The sequence below is a fragment of the Poecilia reticulata genome, linkage group LG3, assembly GCF_000633615.1.
Source record: "Poecilia reticulata strain Guanapo linkage group LG3, Guppy_female_1.0+MT, whole genome shotgun sequence".
In the NCBI taxonomy this organism is placed as follows: domain Eukaryota; kingdom Metazoa; phylum Chordata; class Actinopteri; order Cyprinodontiformes; family Poeciliidae; genus Poecilia; species Poecilia reticulata.
Window position 1 is genome coordinate 19,756,435 of NC_024333.1, and position 18,610 is coordinate 19,775,044.

Genomic DNA, 18,610 nt, shown 5'->3' on the forward strand with positions numbered 1-18,610 from the left:
CACACACACACACACACACACACACACACACACACACACACACACACACACACACACCAGCAGCACTCAGGCTGCACAAAGCTCGGACGTTGCCTTGACTACAGACCTCAGCCTCATGCTGAACCAGTGGCACTTTGTCACAATGCCACTCTCTTCTCTGTGCCAGGACCTTTCCTCTTCAGGGAGAACAACGTTTTAAGACTCTGCTCTGCAACTTTCCGCTGTTTTTAATTTATGACTCGGTCACAACTTTTGAATTCACACCAAGAGGAGTATGTGATGACACTAAATCTCTTTGAACTTCAGTTATTTAAGGAGAGAAACCCCAAATAAAACGTCCATGTTTTTATAAAAACACCGTTTCTTACAGCTGCAGTAACTTTTATAAAAACATTTCTTTACATATTAGCTGAAACTGTCGGCATGTCATGACAGTAACAAAATCAAGCTGCTCTTTCTTCTCCCAGTGCTAACTGGAAACAGCCAAAAAGAGCCAGGAGGCGCGTCTTAGCACTGTCAATCACCTTACAGGTGGCGCTGTTCGTCCCCCCTCCAGCTTCCTGCCTCTGCTCTGTGCTAGGCTGCAGCTGGCATAGCTGCTGATGGTTTTCCTGTTGTTTTTCCACCGTTAGCACATTTAGCAGCGAGTACATGATGATAATTGGCAGCGCTATGACCCTCCTCCTGTCTCTGATTGGACGTTTTTGACGGTGCATTTCTTCAGACAGCGATAGTAGCTCAGGGAGGAGGTGATGGACATCGACCTTTTTTACAGATTATCTGTCTCAAACTTTACAGTGACAGTTTTAACTAAAATGTACAGCAGCTTTAATAAAAGTAACATAATAAAAATCCTCTAAGGAGACATGCCGAAAGCGCGTTTACTTCATCTAAACCAAACTCCGCAGCGCCTCCGTCAGCAGCTTCATCATAAAGGAAGGAGAAGTGGAGAGCTTCTTAACAACCTGCTTGTTCTCAGACTGATGTTTCTCGGTGCCATTTCCAACTGAACTCTGCAACCTGAAAATCTGAGAAGTTTGGCAGCTTTAGTATTCTGGCTCAGGCGGCGCATTAAGAAGGGCCTTTTTGTGACGGAGGCATGAAAACCGGAGCTAGCTGGCAGGACTCCAACATGACCGATTATAAAAACTTACAGAGTGAAAAACCTGCAGAACCTCAAGCAGAAACTATGAACGGTGGGTTGTGGACATGGAGACGCAGACAGGTGAGAGACAGACTCACTGAGGACATATTTGGGACACGTGAAGTTTTCTTAGTGGCTGAAATAATGATGTTAGAAGTGGAGGACAAAGCAACAGGAGATCATTTACAGACAGAGATGGAACAGCGACAACGTCTCCCTGAGACAGGTGAGCACTGATAATGAGAGTGTGTGTGACTGTGTGTGTGAGTGTGTGTACCTGCTCTCTTCCTCGGTCTATCCTGTCCATCAGCTGGTCTCCACTTTGACGCTCCTCCTCCAGGTCCAGCTCCAGCTGAGAAATCCTGTTCTGCAAATGAGAGACGATGCATCTGCGCTGTGAGTTTGTGACGTTCTCGCTGAAAACCTTCGTCAGTCACAGCGGTTGATCTCAGAGATTACAAAGAAATAACACGGCATAAAGTTCACAGATAAAAATTAAATGATGTAGAGCAGGAGTCTGCAACCTGTGGATCCAGAGCCACAGCGGATAAAAACCTGACAAACGTACTAAATGTTTTTGACCATATATATAAACACAGGCCACTGCTCTGAACCCCATTGGTTTCTCCACCTAATATTAATTTCTCAACTCTTTCTGAGTTAAAACATTAGTATCATCGTTTCTAAAATAATATAAACATGTTTTCTTTGCATTATTTGAGATCTGAAAGCACTGCATCTTTTTCATTATTTTCTTCAAATAAATGCTAAATTTTTGCTTGTAATTTCAGAGATGCTGTCAGATGTTCTTAGAATAAAAGAACAATGTTCATTTTACTCAAACATTTACCTATAGAGAATAAAATCAAACAAACTGATAATTTTAAATGGTTTCTTAATGTTTTTCCAGCGCTGCATGTAACTTAAAGGTTATTTTTAGATTACGGTAACATATTTGCATGTGCAGTCGATTTTTCCTCAACTTTATCTGTAATGATTAGATTTACATTATTAATATTTAACACCTCAGAGATGGAGCAGCTTGCCAATGAATTAGTCATATAACTTGGGGATAAATAAAGTATATCCAATTCTATTGTACTAAATGCATGTTTTAGAAGTTATTCCTGTTTTTTCAAGGGATATTTACATTGAACTACAACAAGATCACTCTAAAAGTAGCTGTTATCTATTTTTCTAGTAATTAGATTGGAGAGCATATGATTTTTTTTTTAAAACTTGGTTTTATCAACATCCTGTAGAAGAAAATGTATCCATCATTCTTTGTAAAGTTTTAAAAATTACATCAAATTTACTACAGTAGATATTTATCAGAAGTCAAAGTTGCCTTTTTTTTTTAGTTATTTTCTTTTTTTAGGTTCTAAATGAATATTGTTTAGCTGGACTGAGGGTAAAAACATCTCTTTGGGTAGTCAAGGTTGCAGATCATTACCTCCATCAGCTTCATCTGTCTGGACTTGTCATCCTTGGTCTGCTTGTTTTTCTGAGCCTCCATCTCCAGATCATGAACCTTTTTCTCCAGCGTCTGCTCCTTGAGAACAGCTTCGTCTCTTTCCGTTTTACAACGTCGCAGCTCGTCCTCCCGCAGCGACAACTGGAAACAGAAATAAAGATTGTTATAGATGTTCAATCGGACCACAGCTACAGAAGTGACTTCATCTTAACGTTAATTAACAGCAGCTAGTAATTTACACAAAACGCTCAGACAGATTTCAGACATTTGCTAATTCAAATGTAGCAGAATTACCTGTTCGTTGAAAAGAGAAAATATAATTTAAAAGATTCAGTGAGATTATCTGTGCAAAGATCACAGGTGGAGTTCCTCAGGGTTGCTTCAACACTCCCTCAGATTATTAAAGATTACATGCATTGTGATACAGTGATGACTCACAACTTTATATTGTTGTGTCACCAACTGACCATCACTTCTGCAGAAAATACTCATAAAATCTCTGAGTGAAAGAATAACTCCTATTTCTGTCTCTGAAGTTGTTATTTTTATTCAGTGGGTGTAATTATGGCCACATCCATAAAAATCTTTAATTAAAAAAATTTATAAAAGTTTATTAAGAAATCCTCCTCCTGTGATCTTAAATACTGGATTTCTGCAACACAAAACAAAAATAAGACGCAGCTCATCCAACATGCAGCCGCCAAAGCGCTGACCAACACCAGGATTGTTGTCTTTAACCTTCTGAGTCCTAAGTTTCAAATCTCTGCCTGGATATTTTTTGCTTATTTTAATTGTTCGCAGTTCTTTAAATGTCCTGTGAGTAAATATATTTGCACATTTATCCATAACAACTGGAACTTTCAATATCTAGCAAGTTATTTTAGCAATTTACCGTCTATTAAAAGAGCGTCTTATCAGATTAATTTCACTCCTTGTTATGCGGGGGTGAAATTACCATAACAACCCGATATTGGCTGGAACGTGCAACGTCTCTCCTTTCAGAAACCATTGGGATTTTTCAGATAGTTGCTACTGTAGCAATAAACAATAATTTCAACTTTAGTGGAATAATTTCAAGGCTCCCCTGTGTGACCATTGTAAGACCTAATTATCCTTTTCCTTCAGAGGTAAAAAAGCCCCACCTCCACTGCTTGCTGCCCAAGAGAAATTCATCATTTACCCCAACATTTTTACAGGTTATTATGGGTTTTTTTTCATTCACATATCAAGATAATGGTTTCCTGTAAATGTAAGATGACAATCATGTATCTTCACTCCAAAAATGATCAGTTTTTACTCTTTTAAATCTCCATTCTTCGTCCTAAACCTGCAGTGTTTCTGACAATTTTAGTAATGATCTGCTTGGTAAATGTGGGAGAAAACTAGACGAACATCTGAAATCAGTTCAACCAGAGGACTGACTGGACCAGTCATCGGCTCCTCAGCAGTGGAGGAGGATGTGAACGAGCCAGCACAGCGATCTGCTCGGACAGACATCCTCCTCTTCCTGAACGCCAGCTGAACAAAGATTCATCAGCGGGGATGCAGGCAGGAAGAACATGCACACTGACCCATTTGCTCTTTGCACTCTATGCAGATGAAACTTCATCTGAGAAAAATCTGGAGCAGTCAGAAAGGGAGTGGTGGCAGTCTGCTTTTACAGCAGAATGTGCAACTGGAAGAAGAAAACACTGAGGAAATCTGCAAAGCCAGAACATTTTGTGTTCAATGAAGCCTTTAAAGCCTGAAATGACTGCAGGACCTGCAAATCCTCCGTCTTTAAACGGCATCCAGCTGAGCTTTTATTGTTTTGTTTACAAAGTTAGTCATAGAACATGTAAATAACGTTTTTCCCCGTCCCATAAAACTCTTTAAAAGCCCCATCAAATGCATGTTTACAAAAAGGAAAAACTGCAGCAGGAAATATAAGACCTTTAAGTAAGACTTAAAATAAAGCTGTATGTTTTTTAAGTGGTTATATAACACAGAAGTTATTACTCGTTTTGCATTTGAAACATTAATTTTACACAGAGTTCTGGCTTCACTGGGCAGTGTGGCATAAAACCATAAAAACTGTCAACCGCTCGGCCTTCGGTAAATGTTTGGTGTATAAATAAAGCCACATTCACGTTAAACATAAACAATCACGTTCATCTAATACAGTTTCCAATAAAAAAAACAAAACAAAACAAAACAAAAAAAATTCTCCACATTCCATTATGCTGACTAGAAAAGAGTTTCTGACCGTTAATAACGCGTAGGTCATGTGTTAACTTTTATGATTTTCACATTTATCCAAGAATCAGTGGGATATAAAAGAGAGAACAATGTCTTTCTTTTAGCTGAAAAAGTTGAGTCGAGCATTCATAAACAGCCTGTGCTCCAGCCGTTCACTTTAAGACCATGTTTGAGGCTGCAGAGAGCAGGGGGAGGCAGAAATACCTAGAAGGTGACATCACTGCCTTAACAGAGGCCGTGATGTTGAAGGAGGAGAGATTATGAAGCTGCTCTGCATGAGCCGGTCTGACTAATGATGACCTACATCTGACCATCATCTTATCGTAAAAGCAGGGATCGCACCGTCCTTCAGCTTTACCTGCTCTTGCAGGTTTCTGGTGGTCGGCACCAGCTTGTCCAGCTCCTGTCCTTTCTCCTTCAGGTGCCGCTGCAGCTCTGCCAGCTCCCGCCGGTTCTTCTCCTTATAAATATCGATCTGCTCCTGCAGCTCGCGAGTGGACGACTGAGACGCCTCGACGATATCGCTCATCTGCAGGCCGGGGATGCAGGAGGAAGCAGCAGCAGAAAGTGAGACGTGTGGAGAAATTAAATATGTGTGGAGACGCACTTATTCATGCCCTTTGATTTGTTTTTCATTTTGTGACATTACAACCAAACTGCAACTAACAATTGATTAATCTGGCACCTTTTGCTGATTTTTCAACCAACCACTTAAAAGATGCAAGTGAACCAACAATTCAATTCCTTTTCTAAACAAGAAAATAAACATTTTACTGCCTAAAATGAATTCCTTCAGTGAATTTGGACCAAGTGAAGCTAAAGCTATGCTACTTGAAAAGTTTTGGGTGAAACATATTTACAGACAAATGTGTTTTTATCTCCGATGCAAAATTTATATGCAACGTTTCGGCTTAATATTTGCTCTGATAGTGTTGTTCTTTCAGTAAGTGGTTTTTTATTGAGTCTGTACACTCCTGTTAACAGTTAATTAATTACTTAATTAGCTGATGATTATTTTAACAATCGATTATTCCAATTAATATTTTGAGTACTAAACCAAACCAAATAGATGCTCAAAGCAGATGGAGACAAACCCCAGAAAGGTGGTTCAACAATGTGTTGAATACAACAATTTTATACGTTTTTATTCACCAAAAATTTTAAAACAGTATTCATTTCTCCCTTCCACTTCACTATTTTGTGTGAATCTATCAAATAAAATTATTGTAAGTGTGATGCTTACTTCAAAAACATGCTATTTTGAATAACACAGAAGTATCAAAGGGTATCAAATTTTTGGTTAAAAATAAAAACAAACTTGTGTTTTGTTGGAATAGTTTAAATATTTTCCAATATCTCAGTTTCTCCTCTCCGTCTTTTGAACAAAAATCCAATTAACTAACATGGATCTTAATTTCATTTGACTGAAAGTTTAACGATGGCCGACTTGAGGTTGACCATGTGAGATAAGCTCCTTCTCATGCTTACATGACTGCTCTCATTAAAGCCTGAGGTGAACCTCACCTCCCTCTGCAGTTTTTCCACCGTCCGGTCCAGCACACGTCTCTCGTCTTCAATGTTGTTCTTCATGTTTTTAAATTGCTCCTTCTGAGACTTTTCCTCCTGTAGCCGGTCCACCAGGTCCTTGTTCTCAAGGTCTAGTTTGGCCAGGTTCTTCTACAAGTAAAAGAAGTAAAAAGAAAAGTGATGAACTGGATATTTATCTGCCTAAAACCTCAAGCAGTGTCACCAGTCTTAGGGTGTTTTCATACCTGATAATTTAGTTGACTGTTTGATTGGGGACCAAAACAGCAACATTTGTAACATTTTCATCTGGTTTGGTTCTCTTTCACACTGCATTGTGTCAAATGATCCAAACTCTATAAATAACCTGTTCCACTCCTCGCCAGGTGGCGCTGCACCAAGAACCACAGAAGGAAACGACACAAAAACCTCAGAAGAGGACATGAGTGCCACTTCCTTCTTCACAAAAGACAAAAATGGAGTGGCCTCAGATTTTAGTGTTTATAGGATGTCTCTTTTGTCTTTAGTTAAAGTCTACAATCCATTTCTCCCTCCAGTGCTAGACTCTTGTGTTTGCTTAAGTTGCATTTACCCAGAATGCCCTGTTTTTGTAGCGGCCTCTGATTTGTTTGCATCTACACATGCATTCAAACTGCGCCAGAGATCACTTTAATTGAATTGAGACGTCAGTTTTTAGGCGGACCAGAGTTCATACGAGGACTCTCCAAACGAACCAGAGTTTGATTGAAGTGGACCAACCAGGACGGTGTGAATGCCTTCTTACCTGCACATCTTCCAGTCGGATGTTCAACATTCGGTTGGCACGAGACATCTCCTCCTCCTGCTCCCTGATCTCAGCCAGGGACTCTTCCAACTGCCTTTTCTCTCTCTGTTTTTGCACGTTACACCGTTAAAACATTTATATTAGTTACTGAATAGGTAAATCAGAAACCAGATTTGACTTGTATCGCGTCTTCGCACCTCCAGGCGGCCAGCTTTGTCTCCCAGTCTGCTCTCCAGCAGCTTGGCCTCGTCGATGATCCTGTTGAGTTTAGCCACCTCATTTTCCAGCTCATTCGTCCGCCTGCGCAGTCGCTCGATCTCCTGGTTCAGTCGCCCGGCCTGGCCCTCCGCTTGTCCTTTGGCTGCCTCTACCTCGGCCTTCTCTCGGACCACTGCTGCGCTGTTCTGCAGAAGGCGAAGAGGTAAGGCGCTTCAGTTCAAAGAAATAATGAGTGTGTGACTCTCAGATGGAAAGCAGAGCTATGATGCATGAAGAAGCAACTCAAATGCCTCATAACAAAAGGCATTTGTCGAGCTCACTTTCTCTCCGCAGCTGGTGGGACGCTGAAGGACAGAGCCTTCCTGTAAGTCTCTCACACTTCACAATAATTCATGACTGAAGGCTGCAAAGTGAGGATTTATTGCTGCCTGACGACTGACGGCCACTAAAAGTCAGAAGAGGGTGACAATGTGACCGCTAATAAACTCTAAGTACTTATGATTAAAAGGTGCTAAACACAACTTGTGACAGAACTTGTGACAGGAAAGTAAGCAATGTACATTTTAAGATGGAAACATCTTGGGTAATAGTTGTATTTGGATGTTTAGGCAGTTGTGTCATTCATTTCATGCTTTTAATGATTCATCTAATCTGTTTTTTCTCCTCCAGGGTAAAAGGTCTGGACAATAAATCAACAACATATAGTGGGACAGACACTTGATCAATATCAATAGATAATACGTCTGATAGAATATTCAACCTCTTGTTGAATCTCTCACAGTGAGCTAAGCCAGGTTGGTGGAATCAACTACTCACTCTTTGGTTACCTAGCAACTCACTCGCTCACTCTTTGGTTACCTAGCAACAACTTGTTGAGCAACTGCTGTTACTCAACTGCAGTTTAATTTTTTCTTCACAGAGATTCAAAGCTGCTTCAAAATAAATAACGGAGTGGAGTGAAAACTGTGGATAAAACAGGAAAGGTCACAGCATTTCAGACATTTAAAACAGTAAACTAATCTATAATTATCCATAGAAACAATTATTGATATTGACTGATATGAAATGCTTATATCGTGATTTAGTTTTTCAGCTTTACTGTCCGGATCTAGGGTAAAATAAACATTTTAAAAACAAGAATTACCCAAAAAGTTTGGAATTTACCACAGATTTTCTCCAACAAGATTAAACTTTTACATACCAATATACACACTTTACCTGAACAGCCCGCAAAGTTTTGTGGTTGAGGTCTAGGCTTTGGGACAGCCATCATAGATTATGGATTACACTTAAATATATGGGTAGAAGACAACAAACTTAATTACTTGCTAATAGCAATCAGATGTTCAGATATTTTTATCTACATACTACATGACTACCGGTAATAATTTGAATTTGAATGTTTAAGTTATTGTAGATCGTATCCATTGTGGATTCACCAGCAACACACAGCCTCAAATATGCACAAATACGGCCACTAATGGATAAAAGGCAACTGTACGTATTTATGGAAAAGGCAGTAGCCAAAGATAAAAAAAAGAAAGATCAGAGAAGTGAAACAAAGAGATGGCTCCCTTATCGACGTCACCGATGAACAAGCTTTCAAATGTTTGTTTTCTGTGGCGAGGAATGTCAGATAACTGGTTTGACAGCTCTCTGTCATTTCAGCGTGGTTAGTACACACCTGCATAACTAAAATTACAGATAAAAACAGTAAAAATCTATTGCTATCGTTTTACACCTTCAACATTAGCTTCTACAGAATAAAATGTTTTAGCGCTTCAGGTCATCTTTGTGTACAGGGAGGCTCCTCTTTGTTGTGCTGCTCATGCAGATTGTCACTGAACGTGTGTGTGTGACTGAACACACACCCACACACACACGCACACAAGAGCGCGCACACACACACACACACACACCCGCCCTCTGCTGTCAGCTGTTCTTAACCAAGTGACACGTTTATTTTAGCAAAATGACTAACATTGCTAGAAAATAGTGAATCACACAAAAATCTTCCAGCTAAATTATATTTAACGTGTTTTATCTAAAATATCTTTGTGCAACTTGCACTTTATGAAACTTTATCTATATCCAAAATCTGAGCTAATCTGATAAAGTTACAGCTGCTGTGAGACCATCTTATCGTGACAGCTTTCCTTTATTTCCTTATCTGTGACAGGTGTAAAAATAACAACAAAAGCAATGGCCAGTTCATCTTGTTGTTGTGCAGGAGCAGGGAAACATTCTAGAGGAAGAAAAGTTGGCGGACGCCTCCCTGCTTCAGTGCGTCCAGGCCAGTCAGACCAGTTCCTGCAGTCGCTCCAGAGCCGCCCTCATCGCTGCTTCTTTGATTTAAAGAGGTGACAACATCCCCGGCCCAACATGTATCAGTTTCATGTCTTTGGATCATCAAATAAGAATTTGTTAGGCAGAAACAAAATGAGGCCTTCGTATGACATACATACAGTTTCTGTCATTTTTATGTTTCAACAACTTCCTTCAAGGTTACCATTACAAAAAGCATTTGCTCCTTTCAGACTTGTGTCTTTGTTTCTTTGTCAAACTTAAATATTTTAGATGACCAAACTAATCTTAATATCAGACAAAGATAAACTGAGAAAAATACAAAATGAAGTTTTAAATTTTTTTTTAAGGCAAATCAAACGTGACTTATTGTGCAAGTAGGACTGTACACTAAATCTATAACAACATTTATATCGCGATAGACATGATCAATATCAATAGACAATATGTCTGATTTAATTTTCAATAATTTAACCAAACTTTGATCCAGAACCGCTGAGCATTCTGGGAAATATAGGCAGAGGAAAGGCTTTAGCTGCCCGGCCAGCTAAGCAAGATTGGTAGAATCAACCAATTTAATCACTCATTTGTTACCTAGCAACTCACTGACTATTTGGTTACCTAGCAACAACCTGTTGAGTAACTGGCACTGCAGCAGTTTAAGGTTTCACCACTGTGCCTCAAAACTGCTTAAAAATTAAAAAAACAACTCAGTGGAGTTGAACAGCTCAAGAGGAAATTGTGGTTAAAAGAGGAAAGATCACGTTACCAATTTGGGACTATTTCAGATGTTTAAAACAAAAAACAAAATAATTATCAGCATCAACTGATGTGAAACCATTATGTAGTGATACATTTTTCAGTCGTATCATCATACCGCGCAAGTAAAGTTTGACTCACTTAAAAACAGAGCCTGTCTGACAACATGAAGGGATCTCAAAAAGAAACGCATCATTCAGTAAAGTTGATTTGGATAAAAAAAAATTTCCAGATAAAAGAAAACTGACAACTCATATATTCACAAAGGCCATCTTTGCCAGACATTATAATTAACTTTAAACATGTAAATAAAAACTGTAGGAATCTTTAATAGAGTACGTATTTCTTCACAGCAGTGACTTTAGGAAATATCTGCACCAAGCTGCCATTTTGTCCCCTTCAAATCTCTTTGGCTCGTTTCAGAATTATGCTGATTGCCATAATTGAGGTGAAGCTAAAAATAAACAAAGGGGGTAAGAGAGTATGAGGAGATTAACACAGTGTTCATTGAAATAACAAAAGCACTAAATAACAACTAATAGGACACCAGAGCAAACCCAGTACTTTCTTTCTGCCTGTCCCACTTCCCACCTTAGCCTGCATGTGTTTAAACTATGAATAAGGATGGTGCTGCTGCTCTGTGACAGGAAGCAGGATGGAGATGAAATAACATTAACCTCCTTTGTTTTCAGACTCTCCCTGGCAATGTTATTTTTAATTTGAGTCAGTGCAGCAGGCCTATAAGATAATCAGGTTTATTTCTAACTAAAACATAACTGCTTGCATGAAAAGATCCACTTTGTATCCAAGAAAACACTTTACATTTACTTATCGTTCAAATAACAATACTAAAGCTCAGTCAAAGTAACTAGAAGATGAGAAATTAACGTTCAGCAAAACATGACTTATTATTACAGATTGATTCCTTTATAATTATGCCACACAGTCACTGTGAACATGATCTATTTTCTCCATTTTCTACCCTAAACTCTGAGTTTGACTTGGGTCTCTGTGTGTACTCAAGCTGTTTATTCAAAGTTGCACATTAACTAACTCTGTGCAGTCTTTGAAGCGCAGAGCAAACGTCGAGGTGAAGTGCATGTTCCAGGTCGTGTGCTGCGCTTACATCGCCACTCTTTCTTCTGGACTGACCGGCCTCTTTTCTTTTCAAAAAGCAAAAGATTGAGTTTCAAAATCACAATAGAAACTGATTTGCAGATAAACTGACCCTGATGTATAAATAACATCTACAAACCAGGCCAACAGAATCAGAGTTTATAGTTCAGTGAAGCTGCAGAGCAATAAATTAGGGCTGTGTACAGTTAGAAAAAAATTGTCATATTATTGTTTCATATTAACATAACTTCCAACATTATTAACCCACAATGTTTTCACCATTTCCCCTGAGCTTTCTGATCTTGAGCTTCCTGATCTTACTCCAAATACCTCACTGTCATGGTGCTCAGATGGAAATATTTAATAAAAATGTTTAACCTAATCCACTTTTTTTTTTAAACATTTCTAAAATTGCTTACTAGTGTAAATTTGATTTTGATACACAAACAAGAAAAAGTAGAGAATAAACACCCACTAAAGGTAGTTTAATAGATAAATATTACTGTTTCTGTCATTCTAAACCTTATAAAGTAATACAAGTCTAACAAACTGTATTAGCTCAGCTATCTGCTATCAGCTATCTTCTTTTTCTCTCTTTTTCTGTCACCACTCAAATTGGAACAGAAATAAATCCAAAGTAATTTCTAATAAAGTTTTTTTTTAGATTTAGATTGCAGCATTATAGCAAAAGTTATAATGCTGCACTTGGGAAAGTAAATCTGTTGGGCTTCACCTTGGCACTCAGACAACATTTCTACCATTTTGGAAAGGTATTAAAAAACTTATATGAGAAAAGTGTAGCACTATTTTAGCCAGCTGACTGGCAGGTTTCAGCAATAAATGGGAGGATGGACAAAACTGTACTACTCTATGCACTAAACAACCAAAAAAGAAAAAAATCAGTTCAGTCTTGCATTTTATTAAAAACACTTTAACTATTTAGAGATACAATATAAGCTTGTCACCATGAAAAGTAACCCAGTTAATTGCATGATAAATTAAAACGAGCTCAATAGTTTCCATTTGGATGATTAATTGTTTTTCTTTTTACCAAAGACTGGACAACAAAGGGCTTCAGTATTGGTCTCAATTAGCCCCGTTTGTGGAGGACAATTTTGTTTACAGACTTCAGTATACATTTTATTTGTTGTTTTTGTTTGTTTATTTTTGATATCTGAAATATTTTTCAGTTCCAGTGTTCAATGCTTATTAGAAATTAAAGCCTATTAGTTTTTGAGAGGACAGACTTGCATCATTATGCCATTTCCAAATTTTTAGTGGCTTTGAATCAGAGGTTTTAAAAACCTCGACAAAAAGAAAGAAAATGCTCTTGCCTGGAGCCTGTGCCCGTTTCTTAAATCAGCTGTTTGAATTTACCCACAACTTTCAAGGTGAAGAGGCTTCAATAACCCTTGCAAAATGTGAATAAGAGCCTAACTGATTTCCTCAGCTATACGTATATTAAAGACACAGTACCTCTGAACACGATGAACCGTCCAAGCAAAAGGTTAGAATGTCTCAGACTGAAAGGAAGGATTGAACAACTGGAAGTTTTGGCATCTCTTTGGTCAAGGGAGAAGGTAAATCGTGTCTTGTCTCAGAAAAACAGAAACAGCTGCCAGCTTTTAGAAGGATCTCTGTGAGAGGGCCATACTGCACATTTACTGAAGCATTACAGTAACCATGGTAACCTGCAACCGTACAGAACCTCTGCGAGATCATTTACCCAGACAAGGCGACACCTGAGGCTATGACCAGAACTATTTTTATTAATTTTTATCTCAGAACAAAGTAAGGGGTAAAACGTGAACAAGAACCTCAAAGATCTTATTATTTCACGTTGGACGATTTGTTTTCAGTACTCCCGGTGACTTCACTAGCTGATGCACACAGAAATCACGAATAGTTAAAGAAGAAATGAATCATCCAACTCAAAAGTTGGCACTTTGACTACAGTCACCAAAACTACAGGGCATTCATTGTTGTAAATATATTGCATCACTTTCAGGTCTCAGAGACAGTATTCAGACAAGAAGCATCGTCCTGTCTAACTTACAGAGACATGTTCCGGTTTGACGGTCAAGGGCCACAGAAGATAAATGAAAGACGACTCACAAGACAGAGAGGAAACACCCAAAACACACAACAGTTCAAGTACAAAGATTAACAACTCAAACACGGAGGCCTCCATCTGCGCACCAGCTAACAATCATGTTAAAGCAACTCATGTCAAGAGCAACAGCCTAGAAAGAGATCAAGGGGCAAAAAGGAAGGATTTAGCTAATTCTGCAAAGAAAATGAAACAAAAGAAAATTGACCATTACAACAGTTGTGAAGATGAATTTGAAAAGCTCTGATGAATGTGGAGCTACTGAATTTTAATCAGTGTTTCCATTTGTTTAGTTACCCGTAGCAATGAATGGCAAGGTGTTTATGAGGTCACCACATGGAGAAGAAAGAAACCAAAACAACACAGACTGTGAACTGGGACTTCACAGTACCTTTCTGAAATCTGAATTTAAACATTTCAGTGGAAGATTTACTCATCTCAGCATGCTGAAAGCTTGAAATGTCTCCAGCTGATGGCATCCAAACTTAGGCTGGGCAATAAAACAAAAACAATATATATAATGCGATTAATATCTGATCAATATTAACAGAAAATATGTCTAATAGAAAGTTGATAATTTCACAGAAAAGAGAACTTGAGTCTTTAGCCGCTCAACTTCTAACTGCCAGCTAAGTAAGGTTGGTGGAATCAACTAACACACTCTTTGGTTACCTAGCAACAACTCACTCACTCATTCTTTGGTTACTTAGCAACAGCCTGTTGAATTACTTGAGCAGCAACAGTTTAAGGTTTTTCCACTATGCCTCAAAATAAAAAAAAAAGGATCAAGGTAGATTCAAGGGAAAAAATGAGAGCAGCAGATCCAGAGGAAATTCTAGACAAAAGAGGAAACGCCACATCACCAGTTTGGCAGCATTTAGAATATTTGAAACAAAAAACAAATCAATAATTATCCACATTGACTGATATGAAATGCACATCTCTTGATATGTTTTTTAGCCATTTCACCCAGCCATAATTCCAAACTATTTTCTCAATAATTAGACTTCTTAGAGAGCATTAAACCTTCATCCCCAAATGGTCAAGAGAATATTAAGGATTAAAAAGGGTGTTTATTTTACATCTTTCATCCTAATACCCACACACTATATAAAACAGGGTCACATTGGAAGCAAAACACCATAATTCACAGACCTCATTTATACATGGATCTGGACCTTTGAAAAAGTACCTTTCTTTTATCATGTTCAGGTCCAGATATGGCAACATACAATGCAAGATAAAAACCAGTGTTACAGCAATTTCAGCATTAATTTAACTAGATAGTCAAGGTATCCTTGATGTTAGACCTGATTCCTAGAATAGAGTGGAAACTTCGTCTAAACCACATAAAGTTGCCCAGCAGCATTTCTGAACCAAACACCTTGTGGCAAAAACCCCCTGAGTATTTAGTTCCTGTTCCTGAGATGGTTCAAAGCTATCAGACTACAAAGTTGTCACTATGACTATTTGAAAACTCGGAGGAAGTCATATTTCACGTGGGATAAACTGTTAATTCCTTGCTGTCTGCGTGGAGATCACCATTTCCTCCCTGCCTGGCCGTCCTACGTTTCATTCCTCTTCTTTCCAGCCGTCTGGTAAATCGTCTCCCAGAGCTTTGCTGGGGAATACGGCGCTATCATCAAATATACAGACTCACGTTGGAGTCTTTACCTCCACAACAAGCCTGAGGGGGAACTCTTCTCTGGGCTGTGCAAGTTTGATGATCAGACAGCGAGACTTGAGTTCACACGCTGGTAGAGATTAGTAGAGAGGCGGGCTGTGTTAGGAGCGAGGCCGGGAAATAAACAGCGATCAGGTGAGCAGGAGACACTGTGGAGTTTTGAAATTAAAAAATACAGAGTTGGGGATTGAGGTTACAGATGAGGGCTTGATAACAATGGTTTAGGTCAGCTGGCGAAACATAACAAGACCTGGAAATGATGCGATAAGCACGAGACTCCATCTCTAAAGTTTGAAAGGGCTGGGACCTATTAAAGCCTCCATCACTGGGAATCTGGAGCGCTGCAGAGATGGGGACACGACTACTGCGCCCTGAGGAGGCCAAAATGAAAAGATATGAGCCTCTCCCACAGTGGGAGTGGGTACAGTGTAACGGAGCTGGAGCTGAGTAGAGATGAAGGTCTACAGGGTGCACATTCTCCAATCTGACCCCCACATTCCTGAAAGAGAAACCTCATCTCCTCCAACCCAACATCATCCCTGCGCGTTTCTCACACGCAGGCACAAAGCAGCGAGACCGCTTCCAAACGAGCAGATGGCTTTTGTTAACACCGATCGCCGTGTAATACTTGTGAAAATAAGCTAAGTCTAATCGGTACGTCCAAAATTTTTCAACCCAGATAAAATTCCACAGATTTCAGCCCATCAAAAACACAATGCAGCTTTCAAGTTAAGACACAAAACAGGCCCCCCAATTCCTTTCACCGGGGTTGGCCTCGCACCCCCTTTCCTCCAGCACACTGACCCACTTACTCAGCACGTCCCAACCCCCGCTGCTTTTATTGTGTGAAACAAACTCATCATTCATTATTGACCGAGGTCCACAATTGCCACCCACTTTTTTTTTCCGGGGCTCAGAAAGAAGAGGGGGCACGGCGCGCCCGGGGGAACTGCAGCTCATTAGATTGGTGATGGGTTGCCACTACAATTAGCATGCATACAGAGCAATTTAGTGTTCCACTTTCCAGCATTCTTACATGGCCACATAAGTCCAATGGCGTATTGGAGCCATAGTAGATAGGAAGAAAAAGCGCAAATTTCTGCCAAAAAAATGCTGAAATTTTTAGATTAATCTCAGAAATTTTCGAAGAAAAAAAACAAGATCCACAATTTGAAAATTTGGAAGAAAATAACTAACAAATTCTAAGATTAATCTCAGATATTTTATAGGCAAAAACATGGACATTTCTGAGTTTGAAAAGTCAAAATTTAACAAGAAAAAAAACTCAGAAATATTTTAGAAAAACAAGTCTAAATTTTTGAGTTTCAAAAGCCAAAATTTTTTTGATTTGGATATTCCTTAGTTTCAAAAAGAAAGCAGCAGTAGTGAGACGTTCCTGAACAGATTTTACTTGGAAAAAGTCTCGACTGCTTCTTGGCATTTATTTTTTTTATTAAATTGCCTTGATGCTAATTTTATTTTTTTGGTGGAACATTTTTTACTTTTGAAACTCTGACATTACTTTCTAGGAAATTTCTGAGATCAATATCAAAATTTCTGTGCTTTTCCTATCAAATTTTTCACTTTTCAGACTCAAATATTTCCAAGTCATTTTATTATAGGACATTTTCAAGATTAATCAGACATTAACATGATTAATTAGTCCGTAATTACACCTTTTTTTTAATCTACATGTCTCTAATACGCTGTCGTACCTCAGCGTTGATGTATTATTATCTTCCTTGAAAAAAGAAAGAGAATACTTTGGATCTAGATGAGGTCAGGATCTACAATTTTTTATAACAACTTAAATTTCTGATTATCGTCGATTTATTTACACTTTTCTTAAAATGAAATCAGAAATATTTTTCAAAAACTGGCTTTTATTTCAACTAGCTCTTCTGTGAGTTGACCTGATTAAAGTTAAAATAATTAAAATCTTTAAAACAAGCCTGACAAAAAAAATGGCACTGATTATGGAAATCAAAGGAGTGCACGGGAGAAAAGAAAATCCCGATTTTCCCCAAATTTGACTAATTGATCAAATTGATTTATCCCCCAGCCTTGGGAATAACACAGTCATATTTCAACATTGGAACTAACGAGAACAACAAATGCGGCTTTAGAAAAATCCTGCATTGAATCAGACGGAAAAAACTTCAGTGAGTGACTCATTTATGCTCCAAAAGTGAAACAATGACTTTATCTGGCCAGGTGTTTACAAAGCGGCAAGGCTAAACCCCCGATGACAAACTCCCAGGAGAAGCAGGTCCTCTGTTCAACAAAAGGAAATTTCCTCATGGATCTTTTTTTGCAAAGCGTCGCTGAGGACCCGCTCAGGCCCGCAGGAAGCCCAGAACAACGACGACTTCCACTCTTTGAGGCAAACAGGACGCACATGAGCCACACGGAAAAAATGATGCTCAAATTGTGCGACCAGTCTCTATATCTCTTGTAAACACGATTACACGTCCAGTTTTGATTCAACTTTACCCGTGAAGCTCAACTATTGACCCTCCGCAACTACGTCACTTAATCGAGGCGCCATGATGGACGTCGGAAGTGAGGGACGGGATTATTGAACAGAGCGACTGAAACTGTTTTCCAAATTTGTTTTTGCTAGTTTATTCATGGCTTCTACTTATTCGAGTCGAGCCAATTCGTCTGTGAACGTAACACACCTGGTTGAGGTTAATAGACGGCGGTGTAAGTTTGAAACGTCTAGCTTAGAAGCCGACCCGTACTTCCTCCCTTCTGACGTATTGATCAAATTACTGACTTTGTCTGAATTCACACCACATGACTTTTATCACAATGTCATAAACAGCGTTCCCCTTACACCGGAGTAGATTTAAAAACTTACAAAAGACGAGTTGCAAACCATTTTTCTACATATATGCTAGGCTACATGACGGCGGCACTGTCTCCATGGTTACTAGACGCTACCTTCTCCATAATGCGATACTACATATCTTTCTAATCATACTCGCTAAAAAAGTATATGAACATTAGTCTTTTTATCTTGTAAAAAGCGTTCGCTGCAAATTCGCGGTTACACCGAGGGAAGCGATAGAAGCGATATCAGGTTACAGATGTCTGTTGTTAGACTAGCTTTAATTTGTCTGTGAACGTAACACGTCTGGTTGGGGCTCATACCAGATGCTGTTTTGACGTCCGTCATGGCGGAGTTCTGGACAGCGTGACGTCACAATTCAATAAAAGTATCCCTACGCAGAAACCTACAAGATTCATTT

The 18,610-nt window shown here is 38.9% G+C and overlaps 1 protein-coding gene across 3 annotated transcripts in view; it reads right to left on the reverse strand.

The window, feature by feature from the left end:
- cgnl1 (cingulin-like 1) overlaps window positions 1-18,610 on the reverse strand; it is a 42,215-nt gene that overhangs the window by 7,011 nt on the left and 16,594 nt on the right. For all 3 annotated transcript variants that reach the window (XM_008405379.2, XM_017304156.1, XM_008405378.2), the window contains exons 9-14: window positions 7,362-7,568; window positions 7,165-7,269; window positions 6,381-6,533; window positions 5,215-5,385; window positions 2,598-2,759; window positions 1,422-1,511 (exon numbers count right to left, since the gene is read on the reverse strand). In XM_008405379.2, the coding sequence (XP_008403601.1) occupies window positions 1,422-1,511; window positions 2,598-2,759; window positions 5,215-5,385; window positions 6,381-6,533; window positions 7,165-7,269; window positions 7,362-7,568 (888 nt within the window). The remainder of the gene's footprint in view (window positions 1-1,421; window positions 1,512-2,597; window positions 2,760-5,214; window positions 5,386-6,380; window positions 6,534-7,164; window positions 7,270-7,361; window positions 7,569-18,610) is intronic.